At 37.6% G+C, this 22,307-nt stretch overlaps 1 protein-coding gene across 1 annotated transcript in view; it reads left to right on the top strand.

The window, feature by feature from the left end:
* The window catches only part of LOC126188338 (LIM homeobox transcription factor 1-beta), a 154,126-nt gene extending 135,781 nt beyond the window's left edge, over positions 1 to 18,345 (top strand). The window contains exons 6-7 of the mRNA XM_049929936.1: positions 13,654 to 13,758; positions 16,763 to 18,345. Of these exons, the coding sequence (XP_049785893.1) occupies positions 13,654 to 13,758; positions 16,763 to 17,010 (353 nt within the window). The 3' untranslated portion in view covers positions 17,011 to 18,345. The remainder of the gene's footprint in view (positions 1 to 13,653; positions 13,759 to 16,762) is intronic.
* The last annotated feature ends 3,962 nt before the right edge of the window (positions 18,346 to 22,307 follow it).

Below are 22,307 nucleotides of genomic sequence, written 5' to 3'. Positions count from 1 at the left end.
TCCTCCTCCACAACAACCCCATCTTCAGTTTCCCCCCTATGTATCTGAATCTCAGCAATTGAGTCTTTGACTCCATTAAACACTTCGTCATCCCCCTTCTTATCAAATAAACCCCCCAAAATAGATTCTATTTGTGGTGTGTCTGACTTATTATTAACACCAGTATCTTTTTCAACCCAACTATGGAACTCTGCAATACCTTCAACTTCTGCACTTTCACTAACTACCTGTGCTTGAGCACTGTTTTTATTAACTGTATCACTTTTACTCATAGTATCCCAAAACCTTTTATTAAATTCTAATTTATTCATTCTAACAACATCAGTGTTTTCATGGTACTTACTCTTTACATTGTATCTTCTCCTTCTCCAGTTTCGGTTATGTGTTGTCCTGTCATAATATTGTTTAGCCCCAAAACTACGGACATCTAGTGGGACTGTCCACCGTTTCCCGGCTGGTTCCCTCGCTCTGTCCATTTGTAGTTGTCATTTTGTTCACTAGTTTCAACAAACCCCCTTCTATCTTGTTCTCTTCCCCAATACCTATTTCTATCATTCCTGTTATCTCTCCTCCATTCTCTCTCCTGTGTATCGTTTCTGAAATCATTTTCATATCTCCTATCTCCCCTATTTGGAGCATTATTTCCAGAATTTTCAAAGTCTCTCCTCCCATAATAATCTCTATTTACATTCCTGTTCCACCCCCCATACTGATTGTTGCCAGAGCCAAAACTTTGGTTATTTTCTCTTTCCAAGGCCCTATCTAATCTATCTACAAATTTCAGGAACTCTTCCATTGAATTGTCTGGTCCATGGACCAATTCCCACTGCAGTCTCTCTGGTAACCTTCTTTTTAAAACATCAATTTGTGACATAATATCAAAAGAGTTATTCAAGTGAGCAAGTTTTTTCAATTGATCTCTGCAAAATTTTTGCATCCCCCTACTTTCCCTCTGTACACTGGTCCATTTAGAAATTCTGACTTTAATCTGGCTTGTATGGATTGTGACCAAAATTTGCAAATAAACTTAGCTTCAAACTCTTCAAAAGTATTCCAAGAATCATTATTCTCATTTGCCCAGGATAGGGCCTCCCCTTCTAGAAACCATTTTACTAACTTAATTTTTATGTTATCTGACATTCCTACAACAAACATATCCTTACATTGGTGAATAAAGTCAATAGGGTGCAGATTTTCACCAGGAAAGCATTTCACTTGGATGTGCCCATACATTGTATTTTGATTGTAAATCGTTTGTTTGGACATCAATGCGTCCTCCAATTGTGTATATTTAGTGAGTATATTTTCTACTTTTGTATCTACATTAGTGGTATACAGGTTGTATTCTTGTTTAAGGTTTTCTGAAGTTTTGTCTATTCTCTGATCTAATCTTTCAACTTCAGTATCTACTCTGTTGTAGATGACAGCAATGCTGTCTGTGTTAGCTTGTATGTTTTCATTTAAACTTTCAACTTTAACTTGAAATTCTTTTCTGAAGTGTATCAACTGTTTTCTAGTGTCCTTACTGAGCGTAGTTTTGATTTCCTCACACTTCTCATTGAGATGAGTACTTAATAGATCAAAATCCAAACTTAACTTATCCAGTCTATCTGTGAGTTTCAAACTTACTTGTTCACTTGATTGTTTAAAATCCAAACGTACTTGTTCACTTGATTGTTTAAGTTGCGAGCTTATTTGAGTTGCAAACCCTGCTAGCCACTCTGTTAAGTTTAATTGTTCACCATCCCCTGGTTCAATTTTTACATTTCCTACGATCTCATCACTCTCAGGTAGAGACATGTTAACTATTAATTATTTTAAATGACAACAACAAAATACCTTGCTTTATGTAGCTATGCTATGATGTCGTGATCGGTGTTCTTGCTGGCTTTCTTCACTTATATTCGGTTTTATCGAAGCTGAAGTCTTGACTGATGAATTCCATTGACATAATCCAGACGTTAATCTTCCGAGCGGTGTGATGATGGTTTTTGGTAGTCGCACAAACACAATTTATTTATTTTTGACATATTTTCACTGTTGCCACACTGCACAAATAAACTTTTTTGGAATGATAAGCACTTATGAAATTTATCGCTGCACTATTATCATCGATGCACTTAAAGATCCCGGACGAGCCCCCACTTTTGTAATGGTTGCCTGGTCGTAGATATTGCTAATTGCTATAATCGCACTATTTCACTCCCATTTACAGAGCTTGTTAGCACTTGATGTTAGGTTGGCGCCATTAAAATGCATTGTGTTGTAGTAATCGCTGCTACTTGCTGGATCGCTGCTGTCTCTCGATGCTGACGCTGGCTCTACATCTGGTTGTCTAGGGTTAAAAACATGAGGTCCCGTGTTTTTTATGTGCTTTTGATGATAAAGAACGAGCGAAACCAACAAATATGTAAACTTCAAATATTTATTACTCTGGTGGCCATCTTAATTCCACTGTCCACCAAAGACCATGACACAACACAAAGTAGTACTTTATTTACATGTTCTTTGCATTGTTTATCCCCCTCAAACAATAACACACAAACACACTTTACCAAAGTGACATTCTGACTGCCTCTGACCCTTCTTGCTGCTCGTATTTATAACATTGGCAAAGAACTACTAAAAAGAGATATAGTTTATAAGTCACATGTACATCTGTTATCATAATTTGTGCAGAAAAGTTATTAATTTGCATCGAGTGACATAATTTAACATGTTATTAAAATGACAGACAGATTTGTTGACTTGACAGAATAATTCTTTGTTACTAAAAGGCCGTTTTTTAGAAGTTTGTCAACTGACTTCTCTAATTTGCATAAATAAGTAAATAACATGAATTATTAAGAATTACATTGGTTTTCATCTAAAATAGGATTGATTTCGTGCATACTGAGTGAAAACGCTCCTAGTGAACAAATAGGCTTCACTGGGTGATTTTTATTTAAGGAGATCCAAAATACCTAAGTTGTCCACTATTTTTCGTACTTCATATTAATTATTTAAGATGAACTCAGTGTTTTTACATGATGACATTTGCTGTATCAGTGATCAAGTGATATAAACTTTTGTGTGGGTCAGTTACTCAGTATAATTTAATGGGTTGACTGTTTATGGAGACATGTTATGCAATCATTGTTAACATACACAATAACTTTTCTATAATCATAAATACTCATTAAACTGGTTGAATTTGGAGGGTATCGCATACTTTGGTACAGTAGAGCCTTTAATATGTTCCGTTACAGTATGCAAGTGAGAATTATCAAAAGGACCAGCATCAGTACACATACACGAGTTACAATGTATGAATGAACTTTTGCATGTTGAGTTCTGCCATTGGTTTCTGAGCCAAGTGGAATCAGAACTTTTAAATCTTAAGTTTTACATTTCTCCAGATCCAGCTTGGTCACCCTCTCAGCATACACCAACTTATATATCATATGCCATTATGCATCAGAGAATTCCCTCTCTGAAGAGCCATTGCATAATCTCGAGATAGGTGTTTGGTATGCAGTGTCAGGAGTCTGCACTGTAACAAGATACTTTCACCAAACAGTTAACATTAACTGGTATATTCGGAAACTGTTTAGTCCACCTGGGGATCAACTCAAAGAAGATGAGCGATCATTTGGACATTTTCAGCAAGACACAGCAACATCATACACTGCTTTGTCATCAGTCATGAGGTGTTTGGTGAGGAGAGGACAGTCAGCAGAGGCGGTACAATCTGCTAGACACCCCATTTGCCTGACCACTCTCTGGTGATTTTTACCCATGGGGCAATTGAAAGGTCGGTTGCACTCGAATAATTCTCACACAGTGGAAGAGCTACAACAGAATACTGAAAATGCTAATGTTGATCCTCAGGCAGAGCTGCTCCACATGTCTCACAGTTTGATAAACCTAGCACAGTGCTGCATTGATGTCAATGGTGACCACTTCCAGGATTTTCTCTACAGTCCATTTACAAGGTTCAGTCCTGCGTCAGTCTCATTGTAACTATTTTCCAGCCAGTTTTGTTTTTCCTTCCCAGACAACTAAGGAGAGGGATACCAGAACCTTACTGCCCAAGATGGTGAGCACACCAAGATTACCAATGTATCACATGATTGAAACTTTAGGATAGTCGATACATTGATACAATCATAAACCTTCAGCACTCCTGTGCGATTTCATTGTCAGAGGGAGAAAAAAAATTTACATCTCAGCATAAAACAGCTCTTTCTTAATGTTAATAAATAAATGGTTGTAGGGACACACCTATTGTTTTAGGTCATATTGTCACCCCTTGGATGGCTGATTTGGCTGTAGGCTGCTAATTGGTCCGGCACCATCAGTGTTAGCTGGGTTGTATTCCAGTATGGCAACTGATGCCGTCACATTAGTGAAACACATCCTATTTAGCACTAACAGATCCTAGATATAGACAGTGCAATGTTGTGAGTATCTGCCCTCCAAATGGGATCCCATGGCCAGTAATTGATGAGATTCTTTGCCTATGCCCAACCTGCTTGGAAAAGCATTGACATGTCATCAATGATTAATTGGTTTTGTCCTCAAAGGTCTTGGATCAGGAATCTTTTACTCTGCCATCCAGAGTTCCTTTCTGTGTGTTTTAGCTAGTGCTCTAGTAACATCCTTGAAATTCTAGATCAATTATTGTCACATATTCCTGCCGTTTCATTCTGTATTTTATTATTCCTTCTTTAAGGTTGGATGTGGACAGCAGATACATCATACTCCAATACAGAAAGCTCTGTGATAAGAACTTACTCATTGGCAGTTTCAAATGATGAAGCTTACCTTTTATGGAGATAGTGTCCACTTGCAAGACAAGATGTAACGCACTATATTTTGAAATACTTGAAAAAACAAATGTTTCAAGGAGGTTGTTTGCAAAGCACATTCCAACAGACGCCAAAGGGCACAACTTTATCAAGTGAAATTGCTCTGCTCTTGGAACTGCACAGCATTTAAATATTGTTGATCTACAGCCTCATGTTAGTCGGATCACCACTGACTTGAGATGGGGGGCCATCAGAAACCAGTTCCACCAGCCCTTACAGATGCAAATGCACCACATCAGGTTCAGCAGCAGACAACCAATGTCACATCCAGTGTCTTACTGTGACTTTGGCTAGTCAGTGTATCACATACTTCTGTATCTTCACTCACAAACACTTTGTATTTCCCGCATACTGACCTCAATATGTTGTCCTTCTGTGGCCATGATTAATTCTCATATGTAGTTTTGAGGTTGTCACATGTAACACCAAGTCCATTAAAATGCCACAATAAACATACTGCCCTGACACTGCTATTGAAATGCATTGATGCATGTTCATTTGCCATCAAATGGCCCAGCAAGTTGAAAAAGCCCCACACAGCCTGGAATTGAGCTTTTCTTTGCTGTGGTTGTTGCTTGTTTGACCAACTTATAACATCCAAGGTCCTAGGTCCCTTATAAATGATTACTACAACACACAGCCAGATGACTTCACTCACTCTGTCTAAGAAATCTACATCTAAACCTGTTATTGGCTTAAAAAACCTAGTCTCTGTTTTCAAGTGTAATTCCTTTAATTATTTACAATAACCAAGACAAGAGCTTTTGTGATGTTTTGGTACTACATAAGATTTTCCAAGCTTTTCTTTGAGATATAAAACATCAAGTGAACACCTTTTTTGCATTTACAAAGGCCTAAAAACCATCTTCATGAGCCTTTTTTGAGCTCAAATGTTCCAAGCAGTATATCTACACTTTGGGCATCAGATAGGATAATCTCGCTACATGGTGAGGTAAATAAATGCTTCCTAGCAGGCAGTCACACTCAGCTTCACGTGTCACCTGTCGTCTGCCTCATGACAACAGGGTGCCCAGGGAGGGGCAGGGGAGACCACCTACAGTCTGCAGCCTCCCCATAGAAAAGAAGGAAAAAGATAGCAAGCTGGAGTCAAATTCCACCACACCACATTGACAGGTGTGTCCTCATCAGTTTAGTATGAGTGTGAAGAAAACCAGAGCATGTAATAAACAGTCATTTGTTCTGATCTCAGATCTCTTACAACATGTTCTATCTCCTTGAGGATTTCCTCAATCAGGCACAGATTGAGGGGGTTGGAGGGAGGGGGGACAAGGGGGAGGGGGGAGAGGGTCACAGTTTGTTACATACTTCATCTCCTCTCACCTGCCCCTGCTTTTAAAGTGCCACAGATCCCTAGGATTTCAATAATAATTACAATGAAATAATACCAGTTTGGTAAATTGCATCAATATAGTAAAAATTATTGTTATGTGAGAAACATAAAATGAGTACCAGAAGAACTGGATGTTGGCTAGGAAAGATTAAGCAGAAAAATTTGAATACCTAGATGAGTGGATGGAGCCTAATGTATTAGAGAAATAAGCCTTTGTGTCACATGTCAACAAAATGAAAATGGCCTACATGCTAAAGGTTTCTACAATAAGAGAATGATATAATTAAATCCCATACTTAGGCATTACTGCACTGCTATTGAATCTACCTGTGGCAGAAACTCTTATGATGAACAAGAAAGGTCTAATGAAGCAACTTTAGATCAAAGAGAGAATGATTTTGGGATAAATCCTGGGTCCCATCAAAGAAAACTGCAAGTGAGAAACTATAACAACCATGAAAAAAAAAAAAAAAAAAAAAAAAAAAAAAAAAAAAAAAAAATGCGAGAACTAAACATTTTTCCTGAAGATATCCAGAATCATCAGCCACTTAAACAAAAAAAACTATTAACACACAAGTTTCCAGAAAAAGCTGAAGCCTGAAGACAAGGAAGGCATGGACCCAAGAGAGAAACGAACAACACTGGAAACTAATGCAGGAGCACTGGATGATAGAAAAAATTCAGAAAAAGAGACAGTTGAATTGACATGGTCCTTAGTTGGGCAAAATGAAGAAATGAAAACAACAACAATAGTAGTAATAATGATAATAATTTGTTTACATTTCTGTTTAGCACATCACTTTAGCATAATTTCCAAGAAACTACAATTCAGAAAAAAGAATGAAGAGAACATAAAGCATTAGTCTGAAAATTTGAGAACTTCATGTGTCCTCAAATTGATTTAAGAACTATAACAGCAGCATTCCTCGAAATGTGCACTCACATTTACCAGAAATTTACTAAGCACTGCCATTGTGAAGAAGGGTCTGCAGACTCTGGCTATTTGAGTATGTAAATGGGGAGGTGCACTCATTTTTTTTACTTCTGTTTGGGGAAATCAGTCTATGTTACTTTTTTCTGTTTTGTTTTGTTCCATTTGTTCTGATTTTCCAGTTCCAGCTGTGGGCTCTCGAACCATTTCCAATTTGTTGTCTGCAGCAGGCTATATCAGCCCATGCATGGGTGCCTTTATCTAGCTGCCATGTTTTCTACTGCCTGTAAGGCCACAAGCTAATCCACATGGGTAAGCCCTCAGACAACCAACTGAAAAGTGTCCTTAGTAACAGTCACTTGCAATTTTCTAAAGTCCCTTGACCTTTCCAAGACTTATAGCTTTCCTGCTCTTTGTTCTCCAAAATTTTAAGTTGTTATACATAAAAATGTAGACCATTTAGCAAAATGGTCTGGGGGGGGGGGGAGGGGGAAATCTCATAACACACCCCTTCTTGTGGATCTGTACCTGTCCTGACTAGGGATCTATAGAAAAACTATATCCACATTTACATATGTTCTCTTCACAACTGAAAAGTCAGATAAGTCTGAACTATGAAAGTCTGCAGTAGTGTTGTAGCTTCACTTCACAATGTTTTTAGTTTTTAGTTTATTTTGTAGCATATTATGCTTTGCTTCCTCTACCCTCCAAAAAAATTAATGAGTTATCTTCCCTTTTCTGCCACACTCTCACATCATAATATAAATATACGCATTTGTCAGAAATGTTTCTCTTTATACCAGCCTGATGAATATAAATCTAATTATAATAATACTAATTCTATGCTCTTATAAAACACATAATTCAACAATATTTTGGCCATAATAATGCCACATGAACATAACCAAATGTAGTCTGCATTCTAAATGTCAAGACGTGCACCAATTTGTATTGCAATTTGCATATTGTTGTGTTTCTCACGGTTAGCAAGAATCAGTCCCTACACATCTCTTTTGTTTTTACTTATTTATTAATTTCTGTTCTGTTGATCAGTATACAAGAGGTTGTTGGTTGGTTGGTTTGTTAATGGATTTGGGGCAGGGGACCAAATAGTGAGGTCATCAGTCCAAAGCATACAACAGAATTGCATGGATATGGAACAAGTGATAATTATACATGAGGATATTGCTTATAGATGTTAATAGATACAAATTATAGTATGTGTATAGGAACAAAATATGCTAATAATTACAAGCTTAGCCATTTCCAATGGTGAACAGAGATGTAAAGCAATAAAATAACAAAGAACAATTATTCCACATTACAAGTTACAAAGTCCATAGAATTGAAGCGTATTGTTATAGCCTGAGCAAAAATCCCTGTTCTCTTTGTGCTCTTGTAATTCCTACATTGTAACTTAGATATGACACATTGTATTTGTGATATCTGATATTACCACTTTGTAACGGAATACACTCCTGGAAATTGAAATAAGAACACCGTGAATTCATTGTCCCAGGAAGGGGAAACTTTATTGACACATTCCTGGGGTCAGATACATCACATGATCACACTGACAGAACCACAGGCACATAGACACAGGCAACAGAGCATGCACAATGTCGGCACTAGTACAGTGTATATCCACCTTTCGCAGCAATGCAGGCTGCTATTCTCCCATGGAGACGATCGTAGAGATGCTGGATGTAGTCCTGTGGAACAGCTTGCCATGCCATTTCCACCTGGCGCCTCAGTTGGACCAGCGTTCGTGCTGGACGTGCAGACCGTGTGAGACGACGCTTCATCCAGTCCCAAACATGCTCAATGGGGGACAGATCCGGAGATCTTGCTGGCCAGGATAGTTGACTTGCACCATCTAGAGCACGTTGGGTGGCACGGGATACATGCGGACGTCCATTGTCCTGTTGGAACAGCAAGTTCCCTTGCCGGTCTAGGAATGGTAGAACGATGGGTTCGATGACGGTTTGGATGTACCGTGCACTGTTCAGTGTCCCCTCGACGATCACCAGTGGTGTACGGCCAGTGTAGGAGATCGCTCCCCACACCATGATGCCGGGTGTTGGCCCTGTGTACCTCGGTCGTATGCAGTCCTGATTGTGGCGCTCACCTGCACGGCGCCAAACACGCATACGACCATCATTGGCACCAAGGCAGAAGCTACTCTCATCGCTGAAGACGACACATCTCCATTCGTCCCTCCATTCACGCCTGTCGCGACACCACTGGAGGCGGGCTGCACGATGTTGGGGCGTGAGTGGAAGACGGCCTAACGGTGTGCGGGACCGTAGCCCAGCTTCATGGAGACGGTTGCAAATGGTCCTCGCCGATACCCCAGGAGCAACAGTGTCCCTAATTTGCTGGGAAGTGGCGGTGCGGTCCCCTACGGCACTGCGTAGGATCCTACGGTCTTGGCGTGCATCCGTGCATCGCTGCGGTCCGGTCCCAGGTCGACGGGCACGTGCACCTTCCGCCGACCACTGGCGACAACATCGATGTACTGTGGAGACCTCACGCCCCACGTGTTGAGCAATTCGGTGGTACGTCCACCCGGCCTCCCGCATGCCCACTATACGCCCTCGCTCAAAGACCGTCAACTGCACATACAGTTCACGTCCACGCTGTCGCGGCATGCTACCAGTGTTAAAGACTGCGATGGAGCTCCGTATGCCACGGCAAACTGGCTGACACTGACGGCGGCAGTGCACAAATGCTGCGCAGCTAGCGCCATTCGACGGCCAACACCGCGGTTCCTGGTGTGTCCGCTGTGCCGTGCGTGTGATCATTGCTTGTACAGCCCTCTTGCAGTGTCCGGAGCAAGTATGGTGGGTCTGACACACCGGTGTCAATGTGTTCTTTTTTCCATTTCCAGGAGTGTACAATAATCTAAGTTAACACAGAAATTTTCATCAGTGATATATTCTTCTTCACTATTTACAACAGTCCACCAATGCTGGAGCAACGTTTTGATTCTGCGACTGTAGAAATAGCATTGTTTTGAGGCAAAGAACTTGTCAAGTCTTGTTCAGAGCGCATTTTCATCTGGAAAGGAAGTTCCTTCAAGGTTGTTTGACAGAGACCAGAAACAGTGAAAATCTGAGGATGCATGATCAGGTGAATAAGATGGTTGTGGAATGACTTCTCAACTCAACTCATTTACAGTGTTTTTTGTCGGGCTAGCAGAATGCGGGTAGGCATTATCTTGGAGTAGCATCACTTCTAGCAGTCTTCCTGGTTATTATTCTTGCATTGCATCTGCAATAGATCTCAATTGTTGACAGTAAATGTCAGCAGTGATGATTACACCTCAGGGAAGCAACTCATAGTACACCGCATCGTCACTGTTGCACAGTATCTTTTGTGGATGCACACAGGTGTTTGTATGGGTTGTTGCTGCTTTGTTTGAGCTCAGCCTTTCCTTCCTTTTCCTTGTGTTAACATAAAGACACTATTTCTTGTCACCAGTAATGATATAGGATAGCAATGGTCAGTGATGTTCATCAGCCAATTGATGATGAGCAAGCAGAGATGTAAATATGGCCACCAGCTGATTTCTATGATTTTGACTTAGAGCATGCAGTATCCATACACCCAGTTTTTGAACCTTCCCCACTGCATTCAAATTTCATATGATCATGGAATTATCACAGTTCATCAAATTTGCCAATTCTCAAGTACACTAACATGGATCATTGTGGACTAATGCTTTTCAATTATCTTCATCAAACCCCCGAGGGCTTACTGGACACAGACAGTCACAAACATCAAAACAGTACTCCTTAAAATGAATAAACCATTTTCTTCCCATGCTCTGTCCAATGGCATTATCACCATACAAAACGCAAATGTTTCTGTCTGCCTCAGCTGCTGTCACCCCTCTATTGAACTCAAACAGATGAATATGTCAAAAATGTTCCAATTTCTCCAGTTGTCACTCCTTTTTCTAGTGCTCATAACTCCACTCACTGTCTCCAAAATATTTAAACTCAAATACCAATGCTAAACTACAAATAAAAGATGACAGTTGATAAATAAACCTATAGCAACCAGAATACCAACATGCAAAACAAAAACACTACAAACTTAAGCACCAACTCAATATATAAAATATACATAACAAAGATCACACTACACAAAGACAATTTAACTTGCGCTTCTTTCCCTTTATAGACAATCAGTATAGCCAAATTAATGTTTTAAGCCATAGGGAATATTTTTCAGTAGACTTGGTTGATTTCAAAAAGACCCACTTGGAGACAATTGGACTACCTGCAGAAATGATCAATATGAGAAACAAATTAAAACTGTATTTAATAATACCTTTGCAAGTGCTCTAATAAAAAAACAGATCTCATGGATAAGAAATGTACCACAGAATTGTGATATCAGTGGGCCAGATGTATCTGTTTTGGAATACTATAGCAAAAATTAACTGAATGCAGGATACCACAGGCCTACATTTTTTTTCCAATTGGCATTGGAGGGATTCTAATTTTGATGTTCAGCAAGTGTTATTCTTGTTATTGCTATTCTTGAATTTTTTGTTTTACTTATCCTTATACCAGATACTGTGGTAATTAAATATATCATTTAACAGTTCTTTAAGTAAGTCATCCTTCTAGGTAGAAAAGCAATTTCATTAATGATTCAGGGAATTAGTACCTGATTTTTTTCTATCAACTCTGTGTTTTTTGATCACTTCATTCATTTCTCCTTCAGCATGAACATATGATTGGCTATAATCTGAAGCCTTGTCTTACACTCTTTTTTTATATGAGCTTGTCTTGCTCAGTTTACCTTTGATTTGTAGTTACTAAAAATAATTCCTCTGTCTTTATACTTTGTCCTTATTCTCTCAAGTCTTATTGTAAGTGATTGACCTTGTCTCTGTTTTTTTTTTTTTAACTGTGCAGAAAATTAGGGCTGATTTACTGTTCCTGAAACATACTTACCATCCACCATCACCATATAGCTTTTTCTACAATATTCAAGCAAATGTTTTAAATTGTCAGTTATCAGGCTCATCAGTATTTTTTCAATAGAGAAAAATTTTCTCTGAAAATTGTAAGACATATCTCTTATTCCACAGTTTTTGGTCTCTAAGTTGATTAATATCTCCCAGCAGTTTTAGTAACTATAAAAATCTCATCGACAACACTTGCAGTGTAGAACATACATTTTCCAATATTCTGTTGAATTCAGACTGAAGCTTTCAGCCTTTTTCTTCTTCCATTCAATGTATATCTTCTCTCATTTCACTCTACTTCTTGGTTATGATGCAGGTCCTCATCATATTGTTTCTGTCTGTGCAAGAACCCATGAATTCATCAATATTCTAGATATGAATCAGAACATCCAAGAATATCACTAGAATTTGTACAGATGTAAAAGCAAAGTGGCTACAAGGTAAATATGAAGGAACCAAGAAAGAAAGAAATATATAAAGAAGTGATGTCTACAGAAACTCAAATATTGATTGTAGTATAAGAAAAACAAAGGTGTTAAATTGCTCAATAACACTATGTAACCTGGTGCAATGTATAAAAAACTGAACTCACTTTTGGTAGGAGTGAGGGTCAAATCAAATTATAGACTGAATAATTTTTAGATACTTTAAACATGCTGGCTATGGTATTATAGAGTTACCCTCACAGTCGCGTGTGTAATACAACAATTGACCTCTAACAGGATAAACAGTGCCATCCACTCAAAGAAAATTATTGCCTAAGGCTATAAAACAAACAGTTCATCCACATAATGGAAATAATTGTCAAAGGTACCAGCACAGTGCAGACCTAAAAGTAGGATTATCTTGTCAAGACATAAATGAATTTGATGTCTTGGCAATCTGTATGTCTGCTAATGCTCATTTTTTCCACACTCCATATGTCATGATGTTCCTTCAGTCAAATATCTTTAATTCAGCTGCATTCAGTGTATATTCTGATGATGCATGGGCAGAAGGTGGTGATTATTATGTGGTTGCTCATGGATGATCTTGTATTATTCTTCATTAAAATTTTTCATTGTTTGACAGCAAGCCTACTGTCATTAAATTATACTATGGAATGCTTCAGTGCCATTAAGTAAGTCACAGTTTGGCTGATCAGCCTCTGCCTTACCAATTGTTCACAATAGTACAGATGTTGGGAAATCTTGTTGCTGAGCTAAAGCAAATGAAGTGAAAATTAGCAGTGAAAACTATTAGCCCCTGAGACTCCAGGATCTGAGACATGCTGTACTGATCACTCATACATCTATCTCAATTGTTTAGGTAAACAGAATGGTCATTTTCCTTTTCCTGTAGTAATACTGATTGGTCATACTGCAAGCCATCCTAGAGACAACATTCTGCCCATGATGTACCAGTATATCTTTATTCATAAAGTGTATTGAGCACCATCATCAGAGTCTTCAGAACTCACATTTTATATCAAAGGTTACTTAAAATTATATTTGATGCTATACCGCAATAAAATGCTAACAATTTTGTTTGTGCACAGATCAGTACCTTGGCGTCAATGGCCTATCTGTGAGGGATCCTGACGTCAACTTCACGCCGTCTGGCAGCCAGCCGCTCAACCCCAACGTTCCCTACTCACCTGATGGTAAGTGCTGCTGTGACTGCTAAATGGCAAGAGTCAAGTTATGATGTCTATTTAAGAGTACATCCAAGTTTTTCCTTAATTTCAGTTGTTCCTACTCAATTTCTGAATGATGATACATGGAACCACAAGTAATATGCCAGCTGGGAGAGACAGAATGTTCTGAGTGCTTGTGAAAACATTTAATTTTTGCATTTTTAGCACACATTAGAAAACTGAAGACACTAATATATCTAACCAGTGCCATAGTGGACGACATTAACATACCCTAGTGATAATGGAGTGTGGGAACAACTATCCGTGTCTACCTCTAATTATTTTTGGTGCTCATCCAACACATACAGATATGACAATATTTACTACTCAGCACTTATTACAAAAGGCATAATACGATATCATTTTTGTTGCCATTCAAAATTATAAGAATTCCAATCATTCTCCACATTATAAAATTCTCTGCACTTTATACAGTGCATAAGAACTACATAGTTTGGGAGGAATTACTGAAGCAGAAGAAAAGTTTACTACTAAAACCTATGTACATTTCTACTGATGCCCACATAAAAGTTTTCATACAAGTCAGTTATGGTAATCCCCTTGGACTTTCTGTTGCATACAAAATCCAGCCTGACATAATGCTTCATCTATCTACCTGATACTTTTGCTGGATCTCATCAACCTGTTACCTGAGCCAGCACCTGTATAGACTGCAGATGATGCACTGAATGTGTGCAACAAGCTCTCTCTAATGTAATGTATACATACAGTGCCACCATGTGGTAGCTGTTGCCAAGACTTACTTATTGTTACCAAACACTGCCATCAAAATCTTATGGTAGGTGAGCCAAAGTACACTCTGTTTTAATGCACGATAATGTAGTTTCCATTTCTTGCTTTAATTTAAAAATCTGTATTGAGAAGATTAGTGCTATCCACCAGGCTTAATTTAGATACTTTCTCAAGAACACTATGCCAGTAGAGGAGTGTGACAGCAACTCAACAACTTGCCACTCTATTTCATGAAGATGCAAAGTTAGTTATTTTTGCTGATGATACAAGTATAGTAATCACACCCAAGAAGCAAGAATTAGCTGAGAAAATTGCAAATAATGTCTTTCAGATAATTATTAGGTGGTTCTCCGCAAATGGATTCTCACTAAATTTTTAGAAAACACAGTTTATACAATTCTGTACAGTAAATGGCATAACACCATTGATAAATATAGACTATGAACGGAATTCTGTTGCTGAATACTCAAAATTTCTGGGTGTGTGCACTGATGAGAAATTGAGTTGGAAGAAACACATTGATGATCTGCTGAAACAGTTAAGTTCAGCTACTTATGCTATAAGGGTTATTGCAAACTTTGATGATAAATATATCAGTAAATTAGCCTACTATGCCTGTTTTCATTCACTGCTTTCATATAGCATCATATTTTGGGGCAATTTGTCATTAAGAGAGAAAGTATTCATTGCACAAAAGCGTGTAATCAGAATAATAACTGGAGCCCACTGCAGATCACCTTGCAGACATTTATTTAAGAAACTCGGAATATTCACAGTACCTTCACAATACATATATTCACTTATAAAATTTGTCATTAATAACCCATCCCAATTCAAAAATAACAGCGAAGTGCATAGCTAGAACACTAGAAGAAAGGATGATATTCACTATTCTGGATTAAATCTCACTTTGGCACAGAAAGGGGTGAATTTTGCTGCCACAAAAATCTTTGGTCATTTGCCAAATAGTATTAAAAGTCTGACAGATAGCCAACCAACATTTAAAAGCAAATTAAAAGAATTTCTGAATGACAACTCCTTCTACTCAATAGATGAATTCTTAGATATGAAGTAGTAACTGTAAAAAAGTTAATTAATTAATTATTTTGTGTAAAGAAAACTTACGTTAAAGTGACACGTTCCACATCATTACAAAATGTCGTATCCATGGTCTATGGAACAAGGATTAATGTATGTATGTATGTTGTATGTATGTATGCAACTATCTGCATTATTTCATAAGCCATACTTGGTTCTTCAGTAAAGCAGTGCTTCGTTATTGCATAATTCTCACATTTTTATAACCTAATGTGACAGTGGTATTCCACATGCCCTGGATCATGTAAACAGTCTGATATATAAGTTTTCTAACAGTTAAATGTTTTACACTGTGCTTCCTTAACAGCAGATCATCTGTAATAGAACCAGTGAGGCTGGTGAGCAACACACACAATTCATGTTAAATTTCCATACAAATCCCTATATTTTAGAACTTATGGTCCCACTGTAAGGCCTAAGTGGAAATCCTGTTTATATGCTGTGTGCTTATAGTGTATATCAAAGTTCACTGGTGGCATTTATGGATAACACTTAAAGCTATTAAAGAGGAAGTGTACTGGAGTGAAGAAAATCAAAACTTATTCAGATTCTTTCATTGACCTCTGGCTATTAATTCTAAGTGAACTCATTTTAATAAATTAACATTTGACTTACCCTTATTGTTTTCTATCTTAAAAAATTAGTCTGTGAAACAACACAGGATGGAACAAAATATAGTAATATTTATACAGGGAGATACTGTTAAGTACAAAATAGGCAAAAGTAAGTTATTTTCATTCATTTGTCAGTTTTTTTCATTTTGTTATTTATCTTAACACTATGGAAGTCCCCCCTTAACATATATGATAGAACACTTAAAAACCCAAAAAACAGAGAGAACATAAACAGAAAAATCTATAACTTGACATAACTGATAATTCCACATTCTCTGTCAGCATCTCTTATTAAACCCATTATTAAGTACAAACACTCCCCAATTATTAACCACCACATATTATGTCTTTATTTATACACCTACTTCTCTAAAGCGACAGTGTTTTGTTATGTTTGTGGTTGTTTCAACTGTATGTAAAACAAACAAACAAACATTCACCACTTCAAGTAACATGTGTGAATTTTATCATTTATTTATTAATTTGTGTATCTGTTTTTGTTTCAGATGGTTACCCTAACCACTCAGGGGAAAGCTTCTGCAGCTCTGATATTTCACTGGATGATAGTACAAATTTTGAGCAGCTAGATGAAGGTGGCTCGGACAGCATGTCTCTACAGAATCTTGAAGTGCAGCACAGTCATCAGCATCCTCCACACCCACCACCTGACGTTTTACTTCCTAGTGTTGTTCAGGTTAATCCAATAGACAAACTCTATCTTATGCAGAACTCATACTTCAGCACGGAACAGTGACTGTTGTAGTCTTCTGGAGTGACATAACAAGTGGAAACAGATGTTACAACATGTGCTGCATTGTGTTCTCCCTTCAGTCAAGCCTGCTTACATGTTGTGAATGGACACAGAAAACTTCAACACTCAAAATGGAGGGAAGCATGTGTTCTACTTGCTGATAACTTGCATAGACTATTGTGTAAACCAAAAACTGCTTAAAGCAAATATGCTATGTATCTAAAACATTAAGGTCAGAAGTTCATTTTCAACAGATAACTCACGTTTGAACAAAAAACAGGATTCCTACCAAAGCAGACAGTTTTTTGCGTTACAATATGAAGAACAGCGGAGGATTGTAAAACAAAAAGATATACATAAAAAACTTATCTACCATCTTTGAATTGCAATGATCATGTATAAAAACAGACTAAATGACAGTTTTTATTTTTGAAATATGTACCAGTATTTATTACCAAACAAAATATCAAAGCCCCAAGAACATAATATTTCCAGTTTATTGCCCAACTTCAATATACAACTAAACATTTAACCTTAAAGAGCAGTATGTCTCAAGAATGAATACTTTAAGTAATCAATGGAATGTCTCCTAATTAATGCACAATGTCTGAATATTTAACAATTACAAACCATACTTTCTTTACTGCAGTTAAATCCCGATTAAAATATTACTTAATGTCATAAAAACCAAAATTTACAGTTTTCAACAATGTTTATAAAATACATTAGCATTTATGATCTGTTTATTATGATTTGTAATTACATATATTCACTGAGGCTAAAAAGCAGACTCATATTGGTAGTTAACTGCCTTTTTATTGAGTTGCCAAAAAATATGGACAATGGAAATTAAGTTTTTGTCACTATGTGACTACAGAGTAACTATGCTCATTAACAGGATTACATAAAAGGACACATATTGCCAGTTTTCTTTTATTTAAATTTAAAAACTGGAAATGAACCTGCTGATCTAAATATGTAAGATAATGAACTGCTGATTTTACTCTGTACACAAATTACTGTGGGTAACTGGAATTCCTATATGTGGGGAAACCAGAAAAAATTATTCCAGTTATAAGTAATGGATTTTTGTGTAAGGTTACAGGTAAGCTATTGCTTCTAACTATAGGTGGCTTTATACATTTTGTATGTACAAAGAACAAAGCCCTGTCCCATTTGTGTTGTGTTGTATAGTGTATCTTCTTGCAATGTTCACTGCTGCACTTAGTAGTAAATAATTGCTACAAAAAGGTCCATATTTTGTACAAATGCAATTTGTTCTTGTGTCAGATGTCTAATTGTAATATTAAAACTAATAAAATTATATATTTCTCACAGATCTCTCAGTAAATTTCTAGCTGTAAACCGAAATACAAGATTACGTATTATATCTCAGTGTCTTAAGTCTTTCACTGCCATTAATGGGTCATATTGATATTTCAAATTCTAGATTGTCAAAGTTATGTATGTGGGAACATCTAAACTATGAAGCAATCTATGCATTGCTTCAGAGACAGTTTTGAGTCCAGTCAGCAGATTGTTTTAGGAATAATTCCAATTCAACTGTCCCTGAGCAACTGACTCTATTTACAGACAAAATAAATGTATGAGGAAGAATAGAATGTGTCAAAAGAGAAGTGTATCTGTTAGTTTAATAGTGGAAAGCAACGTTACATTTCTATTTGCAACCTGAGAGTGCAGTTAATGTTCAACATTAAAGGAGAAATAAGCATGGAACAGACTCACTACTGAAACTAACAACTTCATTCATTCCTGGTAAATCTGAAGCTGATTACACAATATGTAATGCACACAAGGTGAGATCAGGGAGAACAGAGTTAGTGTATTCTCTCACTGGAGAGCTTTGAAGATAGCTAATTTATGAATAATGTTCTAAAATATCTTGAAACAGTTTTGCACTTTCATGAGCATGTTTACTAAACACAGTATACTAATTGTTCATGAAAAACACTTTTTAAGTATAGCACTGATGTTGTTTAGTACTCCTGCAATTCTGGTTGTTAACCTCTGGTGCATGTATGCCATCTGTTTTCTCTTTATATTTAGGGCAATACAACACAATAATTAAAAAAGTAATTCAGATGTTCCTCAGAAAAAATGCAACAAAGTGTTTCCAGCTTAGTTGAGTTTTGTGGTGTTTGATTTATAACATTATTTTATTGTAGATATTACAATTAACAATCAAAGAAGGAAATGCATTAACTAACACTAATACACATAATTTGTCACCAAAGCCAATAGGCAGAGTGTCTTCATATAAACCAAGTGTCTCTGGTATCCAGGGTTAAAATGTACATGATGTCCAGAAAATATCACAGATGGAGTGTTGTCAGAACATGCTGGTGTTGCTGATGAGATGTGTGGTATCAGCATTCTCGCAGACTAAGGAGCAGGTGGAATATTGTGCGTGCCCTTCTTAGTCTTGTGATCATGTAGTAATGAATGGTTTTAACCTATCAATAAAGAGTGTGGTAGGCAAGCTGTGGATGACAATGACAAACATCTGTTTATGGGAGGTAACAAATGCGAAGGGGTTATCGTGTAGCTGCCACAAGACTTCCTTGTTACATCATGATGAACTTGACTGCATATCTCAAATGAACACTTGTCACTGTTTATGGGCAATCAACAGCAAGGTTACCAGTGCCTTTACAAATATTCGTAGAAACAAATGTGATTAAAATGGCATAAAACAAGAGAGAGCAGTTAATATCCTTTAAGATAATATAAAAACTGGTAAAGTAAAAAGAGGCAAGCTAAAATAATTACACAGGGAAATATGACTGATGCATCACTTACAAAAACATGTATGAGTGAGTCATCCAGATAACACATTAAAAGCTTCTCCATAAAATTTTAGGAAACAAGTTTTCACAAAAACTTAAATGTTTGTTAACTTAGCATGATGAAATGTATGATGAGATAAAAGAAATTATTCAGGTAGTAAAGGGAGACGAAAATTTAATAGTCATGGGTGACTGGAATTTGAGAGTAAGAAAAGGGAGAGAAGGAAACTTAGTGGGTGAATATGAATTGGGGGAGAGAAATGAAAGAGGAAGCCGTCTGGTAGAATTTTGCACAGAGCATAACTTAATCATAGCTAACACTTGGTTCAAGAATCATAAAAGAAGGTTGTATACATGGAAGAATCCTGGAGATACTAGAAGGTATCAGATAGATTATATAATGGTAAGACAGAGATTTACGAACCAGGTTTTAAATTGTAAGACATTTCCAGGGGCAGATATCGACTCTGACCATAATCTACTGGTTATGAACTGTAGATTAAAACTGAAGAAACTGCAAAAAGGTGGCAATTTAAGGAGATGGGATCTGGTCAAACTGACTAAACCAGAGGTTGTACAGAGTATCAGGGAGAGCATAAGGGAACAAACGACAGGAATGGGGGAAAGAAATACAGTAGAAGAAGAATGGGTAGCTCTGAGGGATGAAGTAGTGAAGGCAGCAGAGGATCAAGTAGGTAAAAAGACGAGGGCTTGTAGAAATCCTTGGGTAACAGAAGAAATACTGAATTTAATTGATGAAAGGAGAAAATATAAAAATGCAGTAAATGAAGCAGGCAAAAAGGAATACAAACGTCTCAAAAATGAGATCAACAGGAAGTGCAAAATGGATAAGCAGGGATGGCTAGAAGACAAATGTAAGGATGTAGAGGCTTATCACTTGGGGGAAGATAGATACTGCCTACAGGAAAATTAAAGAGACCTTTGGAGAAAAGAGAGCCACTTGTATGAATATCAAGAGCTCAGAAGGAAACCCAGTTCTAAGCAAAGAATGGAAAGCAGAAAGGTGGAAGGAGTATATAGAGGGTCTATACAAGGGCAATGTACTTGAGGACAATATTATGGAAATGGAAAGGATGTAGATGAAGATGAAATGGGAGATACGATACTGCATGAAGAGTTTGACAGAGCACTGAAAGACCTGAGTCGAAACAAGGCCCCGGGAGTAGACAATATTCCATTGGAACTACTGACGGCCTTGGGAGAGCCAGTCCTGACAGAACTCTACCATCTGGTGAGCAAGATGTATGTTGTTGTTATTGTGGTCTTCAGTCCTGAGGCTGGTTTGATGCAGCTCTCCATGCTACTCTATCCTGTGCAAGCATCTTCATCTCCCAGTACCTACTGCAACCTACATCCTTCTGAATCTGCTTAGTGTATCCATCTCTCAGTCTCCCCCTATGATTTTTACCCTCCACGCTGCCCTCCAATACTAAATTGGTGATCCCTTGATGCCTCAGAACATGTCCTACCAACCGGTCCCTTCTTCTGGTCAAGTTGTGCCACAAACTTCTCTTCTCCCCAATCCTATTCAATACTTCCTCATTAGTTATGTGATCTACCCATCTAATCTTCAGCATTCTTCTGTAGCACCACATTTCAAAAGCTTATATTCTCTTCTTGTCCAAACTATTTACCATCCATGTTTCACTTCCATACATGGCTACACTCCATACAAATACTTTCAGAAACGACTTCCTGACACTTAAATCTATACTCGATGTTAACAAATTTCTCTTCTTCAGAAACGCTTTCCTTGCAATTGCCAGTCTACATTTTATATCCTCTGTACTTCGCCCATCATCAGTTATTTTGCTCCCCAAATAGCAAAACACCTTTACTACTTTAAGTGTCTCATTTCCTAATCTAATACCCTCAACATCACCTGACTTAATTCGACTACATTCCATTATCCTCGTTTTGCTTTTGTTGATGTTCATCTTATATCCTCCCTTCAAGACACCATCCATTCTGTTCAACTGCTCCTCCAAGTCCTTTGCTGTCTCTGACAGAATTACAATGTCATCAGCAAACCTCCACGTTTTTATTTCTCCTCCATGGATTTTAATACCTACTCCGAATTCTTCTTTTGTTTCCTTTACTGCTTGCTCAATATACAGATTGAATAACATCGGGGAGAGGCTACAACTCTGTCTTACTCCCTTCCCAACCACTGCTTCCCTTTCATGTCACTCGACTCTTATAACTGCCATCAGGTTTCTGTACAAATTGTAAATAGCCTTTCGCTCCCTGTATTTTACCCCTGCCACCTTTAGAATTTGAAAGAGAGTATTCCAGTCAACATTGTCAAAAGCTTTTCTACGTCTACAAATGCTAGAGACGTAGGTTTGCCTTTCCTTAATCTTTCTTCTAAAATAAGTCGTAACGTCAGTATTGCCTCACATGTTCCAGTATTTCTATGGAATCCAAACTGATCTTCCCCGAGGTCAGCTTCTACTAGTTTTTCCATTCGTC

Source organism: Schistocerca cancellata, chromosome 5, assembly GCF_023864275.1.
Source record: "Schistocerca cancellata isolate TAMUIC-IGC-003103 chromosome 5, iqSchCanc2.1, whole genome shotgun sequence".
Taxonomy (NCBI): Eukaryota; Metazoa; Arthropoda; class Insecta; order Orthoptera; family Acrididae; genus Schistocerca; species Schistocerca cancellata.
Note: the sequence above shows the minus strand (reverse complement) of the source record. Positions and strands in the feature narration are given on the sequence as shown.